Source organism: Nansenia antarctica (genome assembly GCF_963989245.1).
Source record: "Nansenia antarctica genome assembly, chromosome: 1".
Taxonomy (NCBI): Eukaryota; Metazoa; Chordata; class Actinopteri; order Argentiniformes; family Microstomatidae; genus Nansenia; species Nansenia antarctica.
Genome location: NC_137674.1, coordinates 52,503,061 through 52,522,319, shown reverse-complemented (window position 1 = coordinate 52,522,319; position 19,259 = coordinate 52,503,061). Strand labels below are relative to the sequence as shown.

The 19,259-nt window shown below is 44.3% G+C and overlaps 1 protein-coding gene across 1 annotated transcript in view; it reads right to left on the bottom strand.

Annotated features, from left to right (window-relative positions):
* Window positions 1–14,518, bottom strand: part of opn5 (opsin 5) — a gene marked incomplete at both ends in the record, with an annotated part of 30,785 nt that extends 16,267 nt beyond the window's left edge. The window contains 2 exons of the mRNA XM_080524016.1: window positions 8,070–8,189; window positions 14,413–14,518. Coding sequence (XP_080380142.1) covers window positions 8,070–8,189; window positions 14,413–14,518 — 226 coding nt within the window. The remainder of the gene's footprint in view (window positions 1–8,069; window positions 8,190–14,412) is intronic.
* Between the last annotated feature and the right edge of the window lie 4,741 nt (window positions 14,519–19,259).

Below are 19,259 nucleotides of genomic sequence, written 5' to 3'. Positions count from 1 at the left end.
AAGGTGGTGTGGTTCTTTTGTTGATCCACACGGTGGCGATAGAGGACTGATCACAGAGTAAACCTTGATGTACAATTTCATAAATAAATAAATCCTCATGTAGTATAAACCATAGCTAAATGGGTCCTTTTTTTTATACGGTGCCTTTTCCGTCCCCAGTACTAAATCATGTTGTATTTTGTCTAAATGTGGACAAATACTAATTCCATTAGGTTTTTCATGTATAGTCAATTGTTATTTATTATGAATATAATGATATGGGCTTCTAAGTTGTTGTTTTCTACATTTTAAAAGCTTTGGTTAAAGATGTAAATTTGATTTTGCATGGGATTTGGGATGTCCCCAGTGTTGTTCATTCAACTTCAATCCCAAAAATAACTATTAAAAACATATACATTTCCAAATATGTTATTATTATTTCGTTTTCCTGATCAATATCTATTGAAATCAAATATAGTTTTTATATTATTTTATTTTATTTTGTACCAAAAATTAAGGTTTTGCTTACAATATTGCTTGTCCCTGCGATCACTGTCCACCCTGTTATGCTGTGTTAATGTCCCTTTTAAAAGAAAATCATATTTCTCAATCACATCACTCTCATTAAGTGACATCACATCAGTGGAGGGGATTTCAAATGGGGTAAGCTGTGTGATTTTCTACCTCTTTTACCATCTGATTTTTATGTTTTTATCCAGTGAGTTTAATGTGGTTGACCATAACGTGTCCACTCTGTTATGCCTAAATATTGAGGAGATCAATCAAATTGAATAATTTCAAAAAAAGTATTTAGTGCAAATTAGATTCCTCATCAAGTATTCATGGTCATTCTAGGCATTATGCTAACACAGGCAGGCTAAAGGCTAACTTTAACTCACCGGCGCCCCCCTCCCCTCTCTGGAGGAGCTGTACAACACACGCTGTCTCAGGAGGGCCTCCAAGATCTCCAGGGACCCGACCCACCCTGGGCACGTACACTTTGTCAAGCTGCCCTCGAACAGGAGGTACAGGACCCCGGCCGCTAAGACAAACAGACTGAAGGACTGCTTCTACCACAGGGCCGTCAAGGCCCTGAACACAGAAAAGGCCTAAGTTCTGGGCCCAGGACAGTCCGGACGAATTGTATGGCAGCTAGTGCTGAGGCACAAACATGTACATTTTCAAGCCTGTAAACTGTGACACTTTAAAATAATGTGAAAAAATACTCTTTGTGCAATATGACAACCCTAGTTGACTATCTGTGCAGTATAGTACAGTGGATTGTGTACATAGCCTTTATTGATGTAAACCAGCTCCTTACCTTCTTGTGATTTTATGCATTTATGCTTTTTTTTTTTTTTTTTTCCTTTCCTAACACCAGGGGAGCCACCCCTCCTAAATTTCGTTGTTTGGTACCTGTACTGTAGCAATGACAAATAAAGTCCATTCCATTCCATTCCATTCCAAAATGTCCACCCTGTTAGTGTCCACCCTGTTATGTGTCCACTCTGTTCTGGAGACACTCGCCCTATTCAACTACAGAGGGTATTCTAAATAAAATAAAATGTAGGTGCCTGAGCTCGACCACTATGTTTTTCAGCAAGCTAGATATGTCCTTTATATAATAGAACATTAAAATATAGATAAATCAACAATTTATTTTTCACAAGTTATGAAGTCCAAATGGCACTGTATATATTTTTTTTACCCAAATAGTAACATCATTAAGACAAACTGTTGCCTGTTTATGTCTAAATGGCATCTAATGAAAGGGCATACATAATGACAGTTGAATTCAAACTTATATATATATATATATATCCCCTGGTATATATATATATATATATATATATATATATATATATATATATATATATATATATATATGCTGTAAAGGACCTGTATTCTACCTATCCTGAAGAAACCAACTGTGGGGTAGGGCACTGTCATTGAATGTCAATTCAATAAAGGAGACCCATTTGGTGGATCTGATCGTTTTTCGGTTATTGGTATTCAAGAATAAAACTACTGATTGAAGATCTTCCTCTCGTTGTTGCGTTTCATTTCAACCTTTCGATGTAACATAGCAACCCTCCACTCACACAATATTATCTCCTTGTTCTAATGATGAACTTCAAACACAGGTTGAGTTAGTTTCTTCAGGATATAACGTTTATTACAAACAGGTAGAATACAGGTCCTTCTCTCTGACATCCAACAACTCAACAAGTTGACACAGTGAAACAGATTTGGGAGAGAGGAGAGACTGGGTCTCTTCAGCATTACAATGAGCCCGTCCGCCGATTTCTACCTCTGCCGGTCTCCCCTGGTGTTCTACCTCCATCAGCCTCCCCTGGTGTTCTATCTCAACCAGCCTCCCCTGGCGTTCTACCACCACCAGCCTCCCCTGGTATTCTACCTCCCCCAGCCTCCCCTGGTGTTCTACCTTCACCAGCCTCCCCTGGTGTTCTATTTTATCTGTTCACATTCATGGTCATACCCTTGATGGGAACTTGGAAAACATAAATATTCTCTTACAAACAACTGATGGCCATGACGATGGTTCTGAAAAGCTCTGTAAGCTCTATAGAGCCCTTCATGGTCAGGCACCTGCATACATCTGTGACCTACTGCGTCCTTACAGCCCCAGTAGGTCTCTCGGGTCCTGTGACCAGGGTTTGTTGGTTGTCCCCCGTGCCAGATTAAAAACCAAGGGTGATCTAGCATTCCAAACCGTGGCTCCCAAACTATGGAATGCTCTTCCCTTCGATCTTAGATCAGCGGTCTCGGTCGAAGCTTTTAAAAAACAGCTAAAAGCTGTCCTGTATAGACAGGCTTTTGGCTAACCCCAAAAGCCTGTCTTTCTGTGTCCTGTTAATATTGTTGTACACTTGTTATTTGTCAATCTCTAACTTACCATTTCCCTCCAAGATACTAGAAAAAACAGTCGCAGCCCAGGTCCACACCCATCTGAACAACAATAATCTTTTTGAACAATTTCAGTCTGGTTTCCGCTCCTCACACAGTACAGAGACAGCCATGGTCAAAATCACAAACGATCTCCTGGTGGCAGCTGACTCTGGGCTCTTATCCATACTCATCCTCCTTGATCTGACTGCAGCCTTTGACACCATCTAACATCACATCCTCCTTGACAGATTAGCCTCCATTGGTATCACTGGCACATCCCTCACCTGGTTCAGATCTTATCTCTCCGGCCGTACTCACTTTGTCCAACTCAAACACTTAAAATCACAGTCCCTTCCCGTCTTCACTGGTGTTCCTCAGGGCTCTGTCTTGGGCCCCCTCTTATTTATCATCTACCTCCTACCTCTCGGCCACATATTCAGAAAATACGGTATCCAATTTCACTGTTATGCGGATGACACCCAGCTCTATCTTTCCACCAAACCCACTTCCACTCCCCCCCCCCCCCCCACTTCCCTTTCCGACTGCTTACTGGAAATCAAATCCTGGTTCTCATCCAACTTTCTCAAACTAAACAGTGATAAAATTGAGGTTCTTCTACTTGGCTCCAAATCCACTCTGGCCAAAACTGACAAATTCCTCCTTACCATTGACAACACAGTCCCCCCAAGTTAAGAGTCTGGGTGTCATCTTCGACAGCACCCTATCTTTTGAAGCTCACATCAACAACATTACTCGGTCTGCCTACTTCCACCTCCGCAATATTAACCATCTCCGCACGTCACTCACACTCAACAGCCCCGCTATTCTCGTCCACGCCCTTGTTACATCCTGTATTGATTATTGCAACTCCATCCTCTCTGGTCTTCCTCACAAATCTCTGCGTAAGCTCCAACTGGTCCAAAATTCAGCCGCCCGTATCATTGCCAGAACTCCTTCCATAGATCATATCACTCCGGTTCTTCAACAACTCCATTGGCTTCCCGTTAAATACTGCATCGATTTCAAAATTCTGCTCCTCACTTTCAAGGCCCTTCACAATCTTGCACCTCCATATCTCTCTGAACTCCTTCACTCCCTCTCGCACTTTCCGATCCTCCGCTGCCTTTCAACTCACTATACCTTCTGCCCGCCTGAGCCACTCTAGAGCCTTCAGCCACTCTGCCCCTCGTCTCTGGAACTCTCTTCCACAAGACATCTGCAACATTGACTCTCTCTCCACCTTCAAATCCTGCCTGAAAACCCACCTTTTTAAACTGGTGTATTTTCAACTGATTGTTGTTTTTAAGTCTTTTGTTTTGTCTTGTTTTGTTTTGTTTTTGTTTGTTTGAATCACTGTTTGAACTTGATCTGTTGATTGCTTTTAATTATGCTTTGTAAGGTGTCCTTGAGTGCTTTGAAAGGCGCCCATATATAAAATGCATTATTATTACTTACGTCTGCATCCAAGATATGGCATGTGTAAGGTTTGGGGGTTCTTGGAATAATATTGGACGAGCGACCCTTTGGCATCCCCAAATGTATGTATGTATTTTTGTCTGTCCTAATTAATGTGATTGTTAACTGGTGTGAATGCTTTGTCTTAGGCTATTTATATCTCTCTGTGTCTTCCCTCTTTGTCGGTTGTTCGCTAGACGTTATTGTTCCTCGCCTGCATGGAATCTAAGTATTGAAAGACTGTTGTAAGTTAATTGCCTTGCTTTGTTCTAATTGACAGCATTTTGGGAGATTAAGCCCTCTCCCCTTTTGTTTTGTTATTCATTGACTTGCAATTAACTGTTCTGTTACTGATATGAACAGGGATGGCAAGAATTGAGAGTCCCAGCTTCATATCAGGAATGTCAATGGTATCAACTCTATGGAAGCAGGGACTATTAGAGCATCAACTGATTATGGATGTCATCCGGGGGGTTTATCCAATGTGAGCAATTCAGCTGCCTATGCTGAGTCTGAAGAATCCTGCGTTGTAGGCCTTTCAGTTGGTTCAAGAGCATCGAGGGAAGGGGGAGCAGAGTTTATGAGGTTGAAGAGTATGTTGTTCATTAAATGGTATTCTCCTGATCTGTTTAAGTGGAGACCATCTCTTTTGAATAGGTCTCTCTGCCTCCAGAATATGTTCCAGTGGTCAATAAATTTCAGCCCTTTAAGTTTGCACGCACCAGAGAGCCACGTGTTAAGGCTTAGGAGCCGGCTGAATTCGAGGTTACCTCTGTCAACAGTGGGTAGCAGTCCACAGATGAATGTCTCAATCTTAAGCTTGTCAAGTCTATTGAAAAGTTCCATGAAATCACGTCTCAAGTCTACTGAGACCATTTTACGTGAATCGGTTTGTCCCACATGTAATACAAGACGCTTTATATTTGGATTTTTAGACAGTGTCTCTTCCAAATATTTTGTTATTTCTGAGACCGTTAGGTTAGGAAGACAGTGGATATGTAATTTTTTACCTCTTACGTTCCTGATCGCCGAGTCTCCAATCAACAAAGTATCTTTTGGAGGTGAGGTCTGTTTCATCCGCTGCATATCACACAGAGAAGTAGAAGAAGGAGGGAGTGACCTTGAGCTCGTGCCTGCGGGCTGGGGAGTCACCGGGGGGGGCCGGGGAGTCACGTGATTCCCAGGCCTGGGAAATCTTGGCGTGACACTGATGTTCTTATCTCGGGCCTTGGGAGTCATGCCAGCTCGCTGCTCCGTGGGCCGGTGTCTCAGACTCCGATCTCGGCTCTGTTTAGTCATGCAAGCCCATGACTCAGACCTATCTGTTGCTAATGATGCTAACGGTGCTAACGAGGACTTCAGTTGGCTGCTTTTCAGTAGTTTCGCCGGGGGATAATTAATCTGTCCAGTGAATTTTGCAGCTGTCACCTGCCTCATTAGCTTTGGGAAGTGTGAATTTTGATTTAAATCCTCTTCAAAGGCTTGCGTGGGTGGAGAATCATTAGCGTAGCGATTCTCGAGTGCGGAGAGTCGCCTCTGGAGAGTATATTCCAATAAGTCTACTCTCTTTCAAAGATCCACACAACTTTGACAGATAGCAGGCATGGAGGAGCGAGGGAGAAGCACATCTACTCTACTCAGAAGCAGGAAGCAGAAATCTTCCTGCTTCCTTTTGTTTCATCGTTTATTGTGCAGTTAGTTATCCCCGCTTACTCAAATAAAGAGTGCCTTTATTTTTGAATTCTACTCTTCCATCTCGTCTCTTCTGTTCTGCACTGCACCTGGGTCCAAACTTGATAACTACTCATAACAGCATGTATACATTATTAATCTATGTAAATATAGGTTGTATAAAAAGAGCTGATGCAGAATAAACTTTATGATAATTGTTGAAGTGCCTCTTGCTAAGACGTTGCTAAGACGATCAATAATATCACAGCACTGGTTCATCAAGTGTAGTCTATTTATAGCACAAGTCTTGCGTTGAATGGTTGGGTCATCTGTTTAATTCATTTTCATTTATTCGTTAGTAATGAAAACTCCCACGGTCCCAATCAATCTCCTCTCCACTTACATTACATCTTCATCCAAGACATGGCATGCATACGTTATTAATGTGTGTAATTTAAGTTTGCTATTCTGTTGTTCAAAGAATAAAACTGGAACATGTATCACATGTTTGTCGTTGTGTGAACGCAAACAACCAATCCAATAATAATGTGACCTTGTCTGGGAGGAGGGGGGAATAATTATCAGAATAAAAGTATGTTAAATAATTATTAGAATAAGTTAGGCTGCGCTACATCGTCAGTCCACACATTTATTATTTAAAAATATGGAAAAGGGTGAAACTACGTTTCAACGTTGTTGAGAATCCCAACACAAACTCGCTAGTCAAGCCAAAATACTGCAACGTAATGGATTGGACTGCTACCTAGTTAACTAGAACACTACTTTACATTGTTAGCAGGCTCACAAAACAAGCTGTGTTAGTTGACTAGCGATGTGTACATATCTCGAAAGAAAAGTCAAAGCATTAGAACGTGTCACATTTTTAAACAATCAATTACTTAAATTAGCCTTTGATTAGGTTCGGGCCCGCCATCTAGTGGCTAATTTTTTGGGGGCCCGAAGCCAAACTTAATTGCCGACCCCTGGCCTAGACCTTTGATGCGCACACTTGTTACTTGCCGCTTTCATAATTTTACAACAGTGTTAAACAGTGTTTGAACAGTATTAAATAAACCACAATACATTTGTAGGTGTCTGTGTCATCGTTATCGAAAAACGCACCCAATCGCCGACCACACGACTCCAAAAACGATACGGAAACACCCTCCCAGCGTTATCGTCTTGTCACTGTCTCAGCTCATGAATTCGGCAGAGTGTAGGTGCAAACGGTATCAGATCATCAGCGTTTCAGCCAAATCCGGCGCCGTGTAGCCTAGGCCTTAGACAAGGCCTAGTGCTAGCTGGAGACACTGAGTCTACAGCTGTTAAGATGTGTTCTCAAAACATCAATAGGATTCTCTTGGAAGGCAGTTTTCTGTAAAGTGACCCTGGGTAGTATTCCACCACCTTTCTAGGCTACGTTATAATGAATACACAATGGATATAAATATAAATATTGATTAAATTTAACACATTCCAAACATACCACTTAATAGTGCATGGTTCATTCTTTTGAGTACGCTACTTACAGCCATGGGGATATTGGGTGGTCACAACCTGTGCTAGTGCTATAACTGAATTGAATTTGCCCAGCAGTGGGCAGCTCGTTCCACCAGCAGTTAAGTGTAAGGTTACGGTACATTAATGAACCCTATCTTCAGTAGTGTATATTACGGTGTCAGGCTATATTATAATCAGGTATGTGAGTTGAAACAGATGCTAACCCAGTCTCTGGTTGTGCTTTAATCGATGTTACTTGAGAGCAAGGCTGAGCGTTTGCTGAGTGAATCTCCTTGACATTTACTCAATCATCTTCAACTGCCTACAACCCCTTCCCATGTTTCAACAATGCAGAGAGCATGTGTGTGTGTGTGTGTGTGTGTGTGTGTGTGTGTTTGAGTGTGTGTGTGCGCGCATGTGTGTGTGTGTGTGTGTTTGAGTATGTGCATGTGTGTGTGTGTGTGTGTGTGTGTGTGTGTGTGTGTGTGTTTGAGTATGTGCATGTGTGTGTGTGTGTGTGTGTGTGTGTGTGTGTGTGTGTGTCACTACTGTACCTGATATGCCAAAGTCGAAGATGGCTAAGTTGACAGTCATGAGCTCAGGGGGCTTCAGCTTGGTCTTGCGTTTGACGGTCATGTAAAGGACGTAGCCGTTCCCCATGGAGGACAGGACCCCTGCAGGAAGGACAGAGAAGAGGACAGGAAAGAACAGATGAGGACCTGAGAAAGAGTGACATCGATTCAACCCATTTCGGTTCAATGCCCAGTAGAACCCACCCAAACCGGTTCTACTATTGGAGCCATAACAAAAGTGTTTTCAAAGGGTTCTCCAACAGGGAAAACCAAAAGGTTCTCCAACAGAGACAGCCAAAGGGTTCTACAACAGGGAGTTTGGCACAGTTAAAATAGAGTCCTGGGAGTGGTGGGCTGGCTTACTGTAGAGAGGAAAACATGAGGGGGAAATGCAGAAGGTGTGTGTGTGTTGGGTGAGTGAACAAAGAACAGTGGCTTTTTTTGGCGTCACTTCAATTAGAGTGACACCATTTACGAAAAGGGGCAATTATCTCTGACAACACATTGAATAGAGGACTGATGATGACCACAACAATTGACTTCCCTCTATTGATGGTTCTGTTGCTATCGAACAGGCTGACCCACACGTAGTCTTGGCAACAGAACTAATCTCACTTATCCCTGGCAACAGAACTGACCTCACTTCTAGAACTGACCGTACCAATGGTTGTATCCCAGTCAGGAGTATAGCCTACCTACCATTTTGTCTAAAACTGAAGAGAAAGTTGATGAACTTACCATAATCTTACACTGGGCTTAATGAAACAAAATGCCGGTTCTCACACACTGATACCGTAGTAGGCCTATGTGTGATACTGTTAGTATGGCCGCATTCACTGCAGGTATTTTGTCCCAGATGCTTTTGACTGAGCCCATTGAAATGTGCTGTGTAGTCTTACTGTAAACCCACATGAATAGAAAGATTAACAACCACTGCAGAGTAGAGTAGGCTAATCCACTCTCCCGCTCTGTGATGTTAAGTACTCCAGTACTGTGTGTATGAGTACAGTATGAGTTTGTATGTAGTGGAGGACACACACACACATTCTACGAGGGTGTCTTCTGGCCTGGAGACCAACACAACCTGTAAGACACACACACACACACACACACACACGCACACTCTCTCTCTCTCTCTCTCTCTCTCTCTCTCTCTCTCTCTCTCTCTCTCTCACACACACACACACACACACACACAGGGACAGACACACACATGCACGCACGCACACGCACACACACACAGGGACAGACAGACAGACAGACAGACAGACACACACACACACACACACACACACACTTGGAATCATGCTCTTGTGATAAGGTAGCCCTGCACGGGCCATATGAAACTCAAGTGTCGCCGTTGGACCTTGAGGATGTCCTCTTGGCCTAATAGTAGATGCTTGGGTCTTCCATGAGGGAGACCTGGGTTTGAACACTGTCCGTCACATGTTCAGTATACCAAACAAACTCCTGGCCACATGGACAATCCCTCCCATCCCCTACATGACACTGTGGCAGAGCAGTGAAGCTCCTTTAGCAACAGACTATAACAACCACGCTGCACTAAGGAGCTCTATAGGAGATATTTTCTGCCTGTTGCAAGAAGACTGTACAATTCCTCCTCCAGCTGGCTCCATGGGGGTGATCAGAGTCAGGCTAGGGGATGTTAAATCATACTGGACTGCTCTATTGTCCTTTATTTTGTTGTTGCTGTTTGTGAGCTGCTGTTCATTTCAATAAAGTACCTACCTAAGTTGCATTTTATATTTTTTCCATTTAGCAGACGCCTTTGTCCAAACTGACTTACAAGAAATACATTTGACTAAGTAAGTGAATCATCTATCCATCAGTCATAGGAGGAAAAAGTAATCTATGCTCAGGCCAAGGGCTTGTACTTTGGGTCCTGCATGTACTGTATATGTACAAAGTGTGTCCCTACAGATACATGTATGTACAGTATTCTGAATGATCTCTTCTATGCTGGTGGTGATGATGGTGATGGTGGACACTGGGGAGGTGCATATTGATGTTTCGAGTATTTCTTGTCTCTGGGCACTTCTGTGGCCCACTTCTCCAATCTTAAGTGTGTGTGCGTGCGTGTGTGTGTGTGTGTGTGTCCTTAGCGAGTAGGGAGCCTTTCGTAATTCTATGTTATATGAGCATCAGGTTTCGAACCTAGCTCCCCCACACAGGCCACAAGGCTGGTTTTCAGTTCTGAGGCAATGTGGCTATTCACACCGACATGGATCACTGAAGCTGGTCAGGTAGGTTGGGCTACACGCTAGCCTATCACCTGGTCAGGTACGGTAGGGCTACACGCTAGCCTATCACCTGGTCAGGTAGGGTAGGGCTACACGCTAGCCTATCACCTGGTCAGGTACGGTAGGGCTACACGCTAGCCTATCACCTGGTCAGGTACGGTAGGGCTACACGCTAGCCTATCACCTGGTCAGGTATGGTAGGGCTACACGCTAGCCTATCACCTGGTCAGGCATGATTTTTGCATGATTGTGTACATGGACTGTTATTCAGTTGTAATAATAATACTATAATAATAATACTTTATTTATATAGCAGCTTTCATATATACGAATGCAGCTCAAAGTGCTGTACAATACAGAGCAAAAGAAAAAGGAACAGATTAAAAGAAAAACAACATAAACATAATTTATCAATACAATAAGGCAGAAAAAAAAAGCAGCATCACACAATCCAGTTGCATAGATAATTGATCAATAGAATAAAATCAGCAAAGAAAGCAACCTTGTATCGATTCTCGATTAACGATGGGGGCCATCTCAATAAGCCCTTAATAAGACCTCCGGCCCAGTACCATTACGCACGCATGCACGCAGATTGATGGATAGATGCAACGTGCAGTATGCAATGTTCAACATAGTATACAGTATATTCAGGGCCACAAGCGGACTAGACTGTCATGGTGCACATTAAAAGCAACCATTAATTCGAATAATGTATGGCACTGCTACCGTTTCTGAGAGGTGACACCGATCTCTGGTATTATATATGAGGGGCTTATTAGCATACGGCAGTATGGCGGAGGTAGAAATCGTAGGACGGGCTCATTGTGATGCATGGAATGGAATGAGTGTCACGCCCTCTACCTCTAGGTAGTGGGCAGTGCCTCTCTCTCTCTTTTCCCTCTCTCCCTCTCTCTCTCTCTCTCCCTCTAATTGGCAGGAGTGGCTTCAGGTGTGCGTTTGTCCGGCTGTTCACAATTAGCACATCGTTAGCCCTGCATAAAGACCCGGTCCAGCCTTCACTTCACTGCCAGATCGTAGCTTCAGCTTACCGTATGATACGCTTCCAGCTCCCCTACCTAATTACTACCCTGCCTGTACCTGCCTCCTACTTACCCCTGTTTTGCCTTTACCCCCAGTACCCCTACCGGACTCCTGCTACCTGCCCTACCTGCCTGCCTGCCCTCCTGCCCTACCGGCCTGACCCCTGCCTGCCTAACGACTACTCCTCCTGCCTAAGCCCCTGCCTGCCTGCTGACAACCCCTCCTGCCTACCCCCTGCCTGCCTGCCGACTACTCCCCCTGCCTGACCCCCCGCTTGCCCTACGACCATTCTCTGCCTACTCCTTAAAATAAATATATTTTATTTTACTTTAATCTGTCTCTGGTCTGTGTCTGCGCTTGGGTTCCCTATCTGACCGTAACACTGAGTAATGGAATGGAATGAGTAATGGTATCAATGAACCTGTCCTCTGGTGTCTAGCTCCACCAGCCTCCTTTGATGCCTACACCATGCCTGTACAGTATCTTCTTACATATATGTAACTCACCTCAAGACATATTCCCTTGTTCTGTACATATCGTACTGTACATATCATATCATAACTGTACGTATCATATTGATATTCATCTCATGTACAGTACCAGTCAATGGTTTGGACACCCATTCTCATTCAATGGTTATTCTTTATTTATATATTATTTTCTACATTGCAGACATCAAAACTATGAAAGAACACATATGTGACAGGGTTTGATGAAAAGTCTGCAAGTCTGGCAAGCGTAGTAAACACTGACACATACACACACACACACACACACACACACACACACACACAACAAACAAAACTGCTAAGTCAGCTAACAAAAACAAACACACAAACAATCTTCTAACAAAGCTAGCTAGCTAGCTAACGAGCTAACACCTATGTGACTACCCTAGTAAACACTGACACAGCTTAGCAACTCAGTACACTAGTTAACACTGACACAGCTTAGCATGTAACTCAGTACACTAGTTAATAAACTAACACGTTAAGCTATGTCGTGTCGGCAAGAAACATAGAAACTTGTACACACAGCCAGGGCTGGACTTGGGGGGGTGGGGGCCCCTGGGCTTGAGTCATTGTTCGGGCCCCTACCTACACCAAAAATGATAAGCTACAACTACACCAACCAGAACCTATGACCAGAAACACACGTATCCCAATGGAGTATGTTATTGGCATAAAGCACATGAACTAAACAGAAAAAACTTAGGAGTAGGCTATACTTGAATAGAAAGTGGTCCCTCAGCAGAGAGAGAGAGAGAGAGAGAGAGAGAGAGAGAGAGAGAGAGAGAGAGAGAGAGAGAGAGAGAGAGAGAGAGAGAGAAAGAGAGAGAGAGAATGCCATGTCAAACCTTAATGGGTTCTTTCTTAGGGAAAGAAAGACTATTTATTTTTTTTAAATATATATATTCATAATATGTTTCCTTTAACATTAATCAATTAATTAAATTAAAGTAAAGTATACTGCCTTGAGCTGCTGGTCATCTTTTCTTTAACCTGAACCGACTGAGGAACAGCATAGGCACAGCACATCGCCATAATAGCGATTTTTTGGTTATGCTTGTTATATATTATATCTGTTCTCATATCGGTTATCAGCCACGAGAAGCGGGTAAACATCGGTTATCGGTATCGGTTGGAAAAAATGCATAGGCCTATCGTGCATCCCTAGTATGTTGATCGATAAAACTTTCTCTGTGGATAGTCCTTGATGGCAGCACTCTTGTCAACAAACAGACACACGCACGCACATGGCTATTTATGAGTGTGTGGGATGTCGGAGTACCGAAAGCGACACGCCCACTCAAAAATAAATACACAAATAAATAAGAATACTACCCCCCCCCCCCCCCAAGTTTGCTAACTAACTCTAGGTATTTAGTGAATATACAACAGTTGGTTATGATATCGAGTGAGTTCTTCATCACATCATCGCTTTCGTCTAGATGCCAAAAACCGGGAAACACATTTTTTCACAACACGACTTGTTTAGCTCGATTGCGAGGTTTCACAATATCCGACATGAGGTCATTTTCATCAAACGGTGTCACATATGGAATTATGTAGTTAAACAAAAAAGTGTTAAACACACCAGAATATGTTTTATATATAGATTCTTCAAAGCAGCTACCTTTTGCTTTGTTTGTGGTTTTCTCCCATATATTCTAGAGAAGAGAATGCTGGGCGGTGTTCAGTTTCCTTTTCCACTGACACACACACACACACACACACACACACACACACACACACACACACACACACACACACACACACACACACACACAAGCTGATTGAGAGAATGCTAAGAGTGTGCAAAGCTGTCATCAAAGCTAAAGGTGGCTACTTTGAAGAATCTGTCTACATTATCGTGTCTGCACTATGCCACTATCTGGTTATATGCCAAATTACATTTCGCTGTCTCTGTACTTGTACATACATACTTTATTGCAATGACAATTAAGTTGAATCTAATCTAATCGATAACTTGATTTGTCGGTAGAAGTGTTTATGTTTTATTATTATTATTATTATTATTAATAATAATAATAATCTATACTTTTTATTGATGCTACCTTTTTGCACCCCCCCCCCCCCTGCAGCTCAGAACACAAAACAACAACACAATAAAGTGACAATTGAATAATAGGCAACAAAAAAAAAGATACAAATACAAAATAAAGCTAGACCAATAGACATTTGGGACCTTATATATATATATATATACACACCTTACCCCTAAATCCAAGAACCCTACATGAGCATGTTCATGTGTTAACATGCCAAAGAGAAACTAAATCCCCACATTGAAGGGATTACTGGATTATGTAAACACAAATTATTTAGGTAACCTAGAGAATTTAAGGAAGTATCGTAGGAAGATCAAACCAGACACAGACCATAAATTGATGGATAGATGCAACTTGCAGTATGTTCAACAGAGTATACAGTATATTATTATTATAGTTCAACAGAGTATATATTCTAACTCCTCTGTCTCACTCTCTTGACACTCACCTATGATGCAGATGTAGCAGGCCGCCACAATGTCAGCTTCTTTAGACAACTTGGAGGTGAAGGGGTCGTCATAATGCGATGAGGTCTCATTCTCCGTCAGACTCATGCTTCCGAGTGTGAACCACTGTGGACGTCCTGCGAAGCGAAAAACAACAACATGAACATGCAACTGAAAACAAGACAATGCAACAATGCAACTGAGAACAAGATGTTTCTTGGAGGTGTGGTTTGACGTATTAGTAAAAGCCCTTAACGTTTGTCAGGGTGAATCGCTAAGTCATTCACAATGTACAGCCAATCATGCGCTGTTCTCAGAAAGACACAATACAAAAGGAACCATGGCAATACTGGGTTTATGCCCTGTGTGTGTGTGTGTACATGTATGCTTCTGTGCGTGCATATGTCTGTGCGTGTACATGTATGAAACTCTGTTTCTCATTCTTTTCTAAAAAAACACTGCACTCGATGAGGACATTGTCATATTCAAGTCCTTCCTACCAGACTCAACCTCTCTATTTGGTTTCCTTCCACTCAGGTTCCTCATTGCTTGCACCACACCACAGAACAGGTTACAGAAACACTATCATACATCTTGAATGGCTGTTATGTTTACAAAGGAATGTATATAGCACGTCATGACAGAATTGTGAGCCTTATAGTAAAGGACATATCACTCCACTTCCCAGTTACAGTGAAAATGTATACACATGCTTGTGTCAATGCATCTATGTTCAATTTCTGTAATGACCAATGTCACTTTTCACAGTTGTCTGCTAACACACCAGATGTTATTGTTGTTAATGAAGAGTCCAGAGAGGTGTCTGTATTAGAGGTAGCATGCACCTTTGATATAAGCCTAGAGGAAGCCTTCATGACTAAGGTCATGAAATACCAGCAGCTTGTAGATACCATCTCAGAGCTAGGCTATAGGTGTACGCTATTAGTCTTTATATTTGGCAGTCTTGGACATGTGCACAGATTGGTTGTCAGAGGACTACGTCTACTGGGAATGTCCAAGGGAGAAGCAAAAAGGCTCAGCAAGTATTGCTCTGTCTCTGCGATTATTGGCAGCCGCCATATATGGCGGAGACGGTGTTACTTGTACCCGTGAGTCTTGTCCTGTTGTATGTGAAAGACATTGTCCATGTCTGTTTGTGAATGCATCCCATCTGTGCCTTCAGTATTTGTGTCCCTGTATACTTGTTTCTATGTGGACATAAATAAATGATTAAAATGTGTGTCTGTGCGCATGTGAGTGTGTATGTGATTAAAAACAGAATTATTTGGACAATAATAGGCATGGATTCCATGCCTGCTGATCAGATTGCCAGAGCGAATATACGAATGCACCCTAGGTCTACTCCGCTGCAAGTCATTATGATGTCAGTGTAGTGTAATGGATTTTTCACATGTGTGGCATTGTTGGCCTTGTGTTCATGGACAGTGATGGAATGCACTTGTTATCAATGTTGTGACTATGTTGACCCAGTGTACAGTGTGAAATGAAGACCGTGTCCAACATTGTTCCAATGTTCCAACATTCATGGAATGCGGACTCCTATTGCTGTTTATACTATATCAGAGATGTGTTGTGTGTGAGTGGGCACTTTACCATAAGTCTACCATAAGTACGTTGGGTCCAACTCGAGATGTGAAAGACCATTTTCTTTAATAAATATTATATGAATGGTCTTTATTGTCATTGCTATAGTACAGGTACCAAACAACGAAATTTAGGAGGGGTGGCTCCCCTGGTGCTAGGAAAGAAAAAAAAAAAAAGAAAAAAAAAGAAGGGAAAGGAGCTGGTTTACATAAATAAAGGCTATGTACACTATCCACTATACTATACTGTACAGATAGACGACTAGGGTTGTCATATTGCACATAGTGTTATTGCACATTCATTTGAAGTGTCGCAGTTTGCAGGCTTGAAATGTACATATTTGTGCCTCAGCACTACACCTGATTTTTTCAATCCAGCAGCTGCCATCAATCCGTCCAGACTGTCCAGGGCCCAGAACATAGGTCTTTGCTGTGTTCAGGGCCTGGATGGCCCTGGGGTAGAAGCTGTGCTTCAGTCTGTTTGTCCTTGCGGCCATGGTCCTGTACCGCCTTTTCGAGGGCAGCCGGGCAAAGTGTTCGTACCCAGGGTGGGTTGGGTCTCTGGAGATCTTGGAGGCCTTCCTGAGACAGCGTGTGTTGTACAGCTCTTCCAGAGAGGGGAGGGGGGCGCCGGTGATCTTCTGGGCTGTTCTCACGACTCTCTGTAGCGCATTTCTCTCCGCGGTTGTGCAGCTGGAGAACCAGTTGCAGATGCCGTAGGTGAGGATGCTCTCCACTCCGCCGCGGTAGAAGGCCACCAGTATCTCCTGCTTGTTGTGTTCCTTCCTGAGGACTCTCAGGAAGTAGAGCCGCTGTTGTGCCTTCTTGATGGTGGCTGCTGTGTTGTTCTTCCAGGACAGGTCATCCTGTATGTGCACCCCCAGGAATCGGAGGGCTGAGACTCTCTCCACGCTCTCTCCGTCGATGAGCAGGGGCTGGACCTCAGACTTTTTCCTCCTGAAGTCCACAATGATTTCCTGGGTCTTTGACTTGTTCAGCAGCAGGTTGTTAACCTTGCACAGCTTGCTCAGCTGCTCTACCTCATCCCTGTACGCCGCCTCGTCCCCCCCCGAGATGCAGCCCACCACGGTGGTGTCGTCTGCAAACTTTACGATGGAGTTGCTGGGGTGGACGGGGGTGAAGTCGTAGGTGTAGAGGTTGTAGAGGATGGGGCTTAGCACGCAGCCCTGGGGGGACCCAGTGCTGAGTCTGAGGGCTGTGGAGGTGTAGGAGCCCACCCGCACCCTCTGGGGGCGGTCGGTCAGGAAGTCCTTGATCCATGCACATATAGAGTGTGATAGACCCAGGTCTAGTAGTTTGGTCACTAGCCTGTCTGGAAGGATGGTGTTGAAGGCAGAGCTGAAGTCCACAAAGAGCAGTCTCGCGTAGCTGTTTCCCCTCTCCAGGTGGGATAGAGTGGCGTGGAGAGTCGTCGCGATGGCGTCCTCTGTGGACCTGTGGGCTCTGTAGGCGAACTGGTATGGATCCAGGTTGGGCGGGAGGCGTGTGAGTATGTGGGCCCGGACTAGTTTCTCGAAGCACTTCATGATGATTGGTGTGAGTGCCACCGGGCGGTAGTCGTTTAGGCAGCTCACCGTGCTTTTCTTCGGGACTGGGATGATAGTTGAGGTTTTCAGGCAGGGTGGGATGGTGGCCTGGGACAGGGACTGGTTGAAGATGTTGGTGAAAACCCCGGCCAGCTGGTCGGCGCAGTCCCTCAGCACCCGTCCCAGGACGCCATCCGGCCCCGAGGCTTTCCTGGGGTCCACCGCCTTCAGCACGCGTCTCACTTCATGCTCTGTGAGGGTGAGTGAGGCTGCTGAGAGCTGGAGAGAGTGGTGTTTGTGTTGTGGTTACCTCCGTTCGCCCCTCGTCGAACCGGGCGTAGAAGGAGTTCAGCTTTTCCGCCAGCAGGGGGTCGTCCTCTGCGGCTGTGAGCCTGTTGGCTCTGAAGTTTGTCATGTGCTGAACCCCCTGCCACATCCGCCTGGAGTCGTTGCTCAGGAAGCATTCCTCAATCTTCTCTCTGTGGTCTGCCTTGGCCTCTCGGATGCCGCGCTTTAGGTTAGCCCTGGTGGTGCTGTACAGCAGTGTGCCCTTCCCTGCGAAGAAGGCGTTGTCCCTCTCATTGATCAGTTTTTGGACCTTCCCAGTCATCCATGGCTTCGTGTTGGGGTAGACCCGGACCCGTTTGTCCACGGTGACTGAGTTGGTGCAGTTCACTATGTGGTTCAGAACCGACGATGTGAACTGTTCCAGGTCCTCATGCTCATATTCCTGCCATGAGGTGTCATTTAGGCAGATCTGCAGTGGAGCGGACCCTTCTGGCCAGGTTCTGACAGTCTTAGTGGTGATGGGAGCACTTTTCCTCATGGTAGTGTAGGCTGGGATCAGGAGGATTGACACATGGTCAGACATGCCTAGATGAGCTAGCGGTCTAGCCTTGTAAGCACGCTTGATGTTGGTGTATACCTTATCCAGTGTTTTTTCTCCTCTTGTTGCACATTTAACATGCTGATAGAACTTGGATAGTACTGCCTTCAGGTCGGCATGATTAAAATCTCCGGCGATAATGTGGACTGCCTGTGGGTCCGCGCTCTGTTGACCACTGATGACGTCATATAGCCGCGCCAATGCTAAGCTACCATCTGCATTTGGTGCAATGTAAACGCTTGTAATATACACTGCATTGAATTCCCTCGGGAGGTAAGTGGGTCGGCATTTAACAGTCAAGTATTCCAGGTTTGGGGAACAGTGGCTACTTACCGTTTTCGTGTTTAAGCACCAGCTATCCTTCATAGATATAATGAGCCCACCTCCGTGGGTCTTTCCACTAAGCAAGGTCCGATCTGCCCGGTGAAGGGATCTCCCTTCCAGGCTAACCGCGGAGTCCAGGATAGTGTCATTTAGCCAGGTTTCAGTGAGAATAATCACACAGCTATCTCCCACGATGTTATTTGTGACGACCTGTAGTCTCAATTCGTCCATCTTATTAGCCAGGGACCTGACGTTGGATAGGAAAATACTTGGCAAAGCTGGCTTATCCGGGCTTCGCCTCAGCCTGGCTAGCAGGCCTCCCCTTTGTCCTCGGCGTTGTTTACGGTCTCGCCTCCGACGTTTGCGCCTGAGGGCTGGGATCGCGTAGTATTTTTCACCCGGCGACCGCGCGAGGTCGAATGGGATCCTTTGTTGTTTCAAGAACTCCGCCGTTACAGTCCCCTCGTTTTTCGCACCAAGATTTAAAT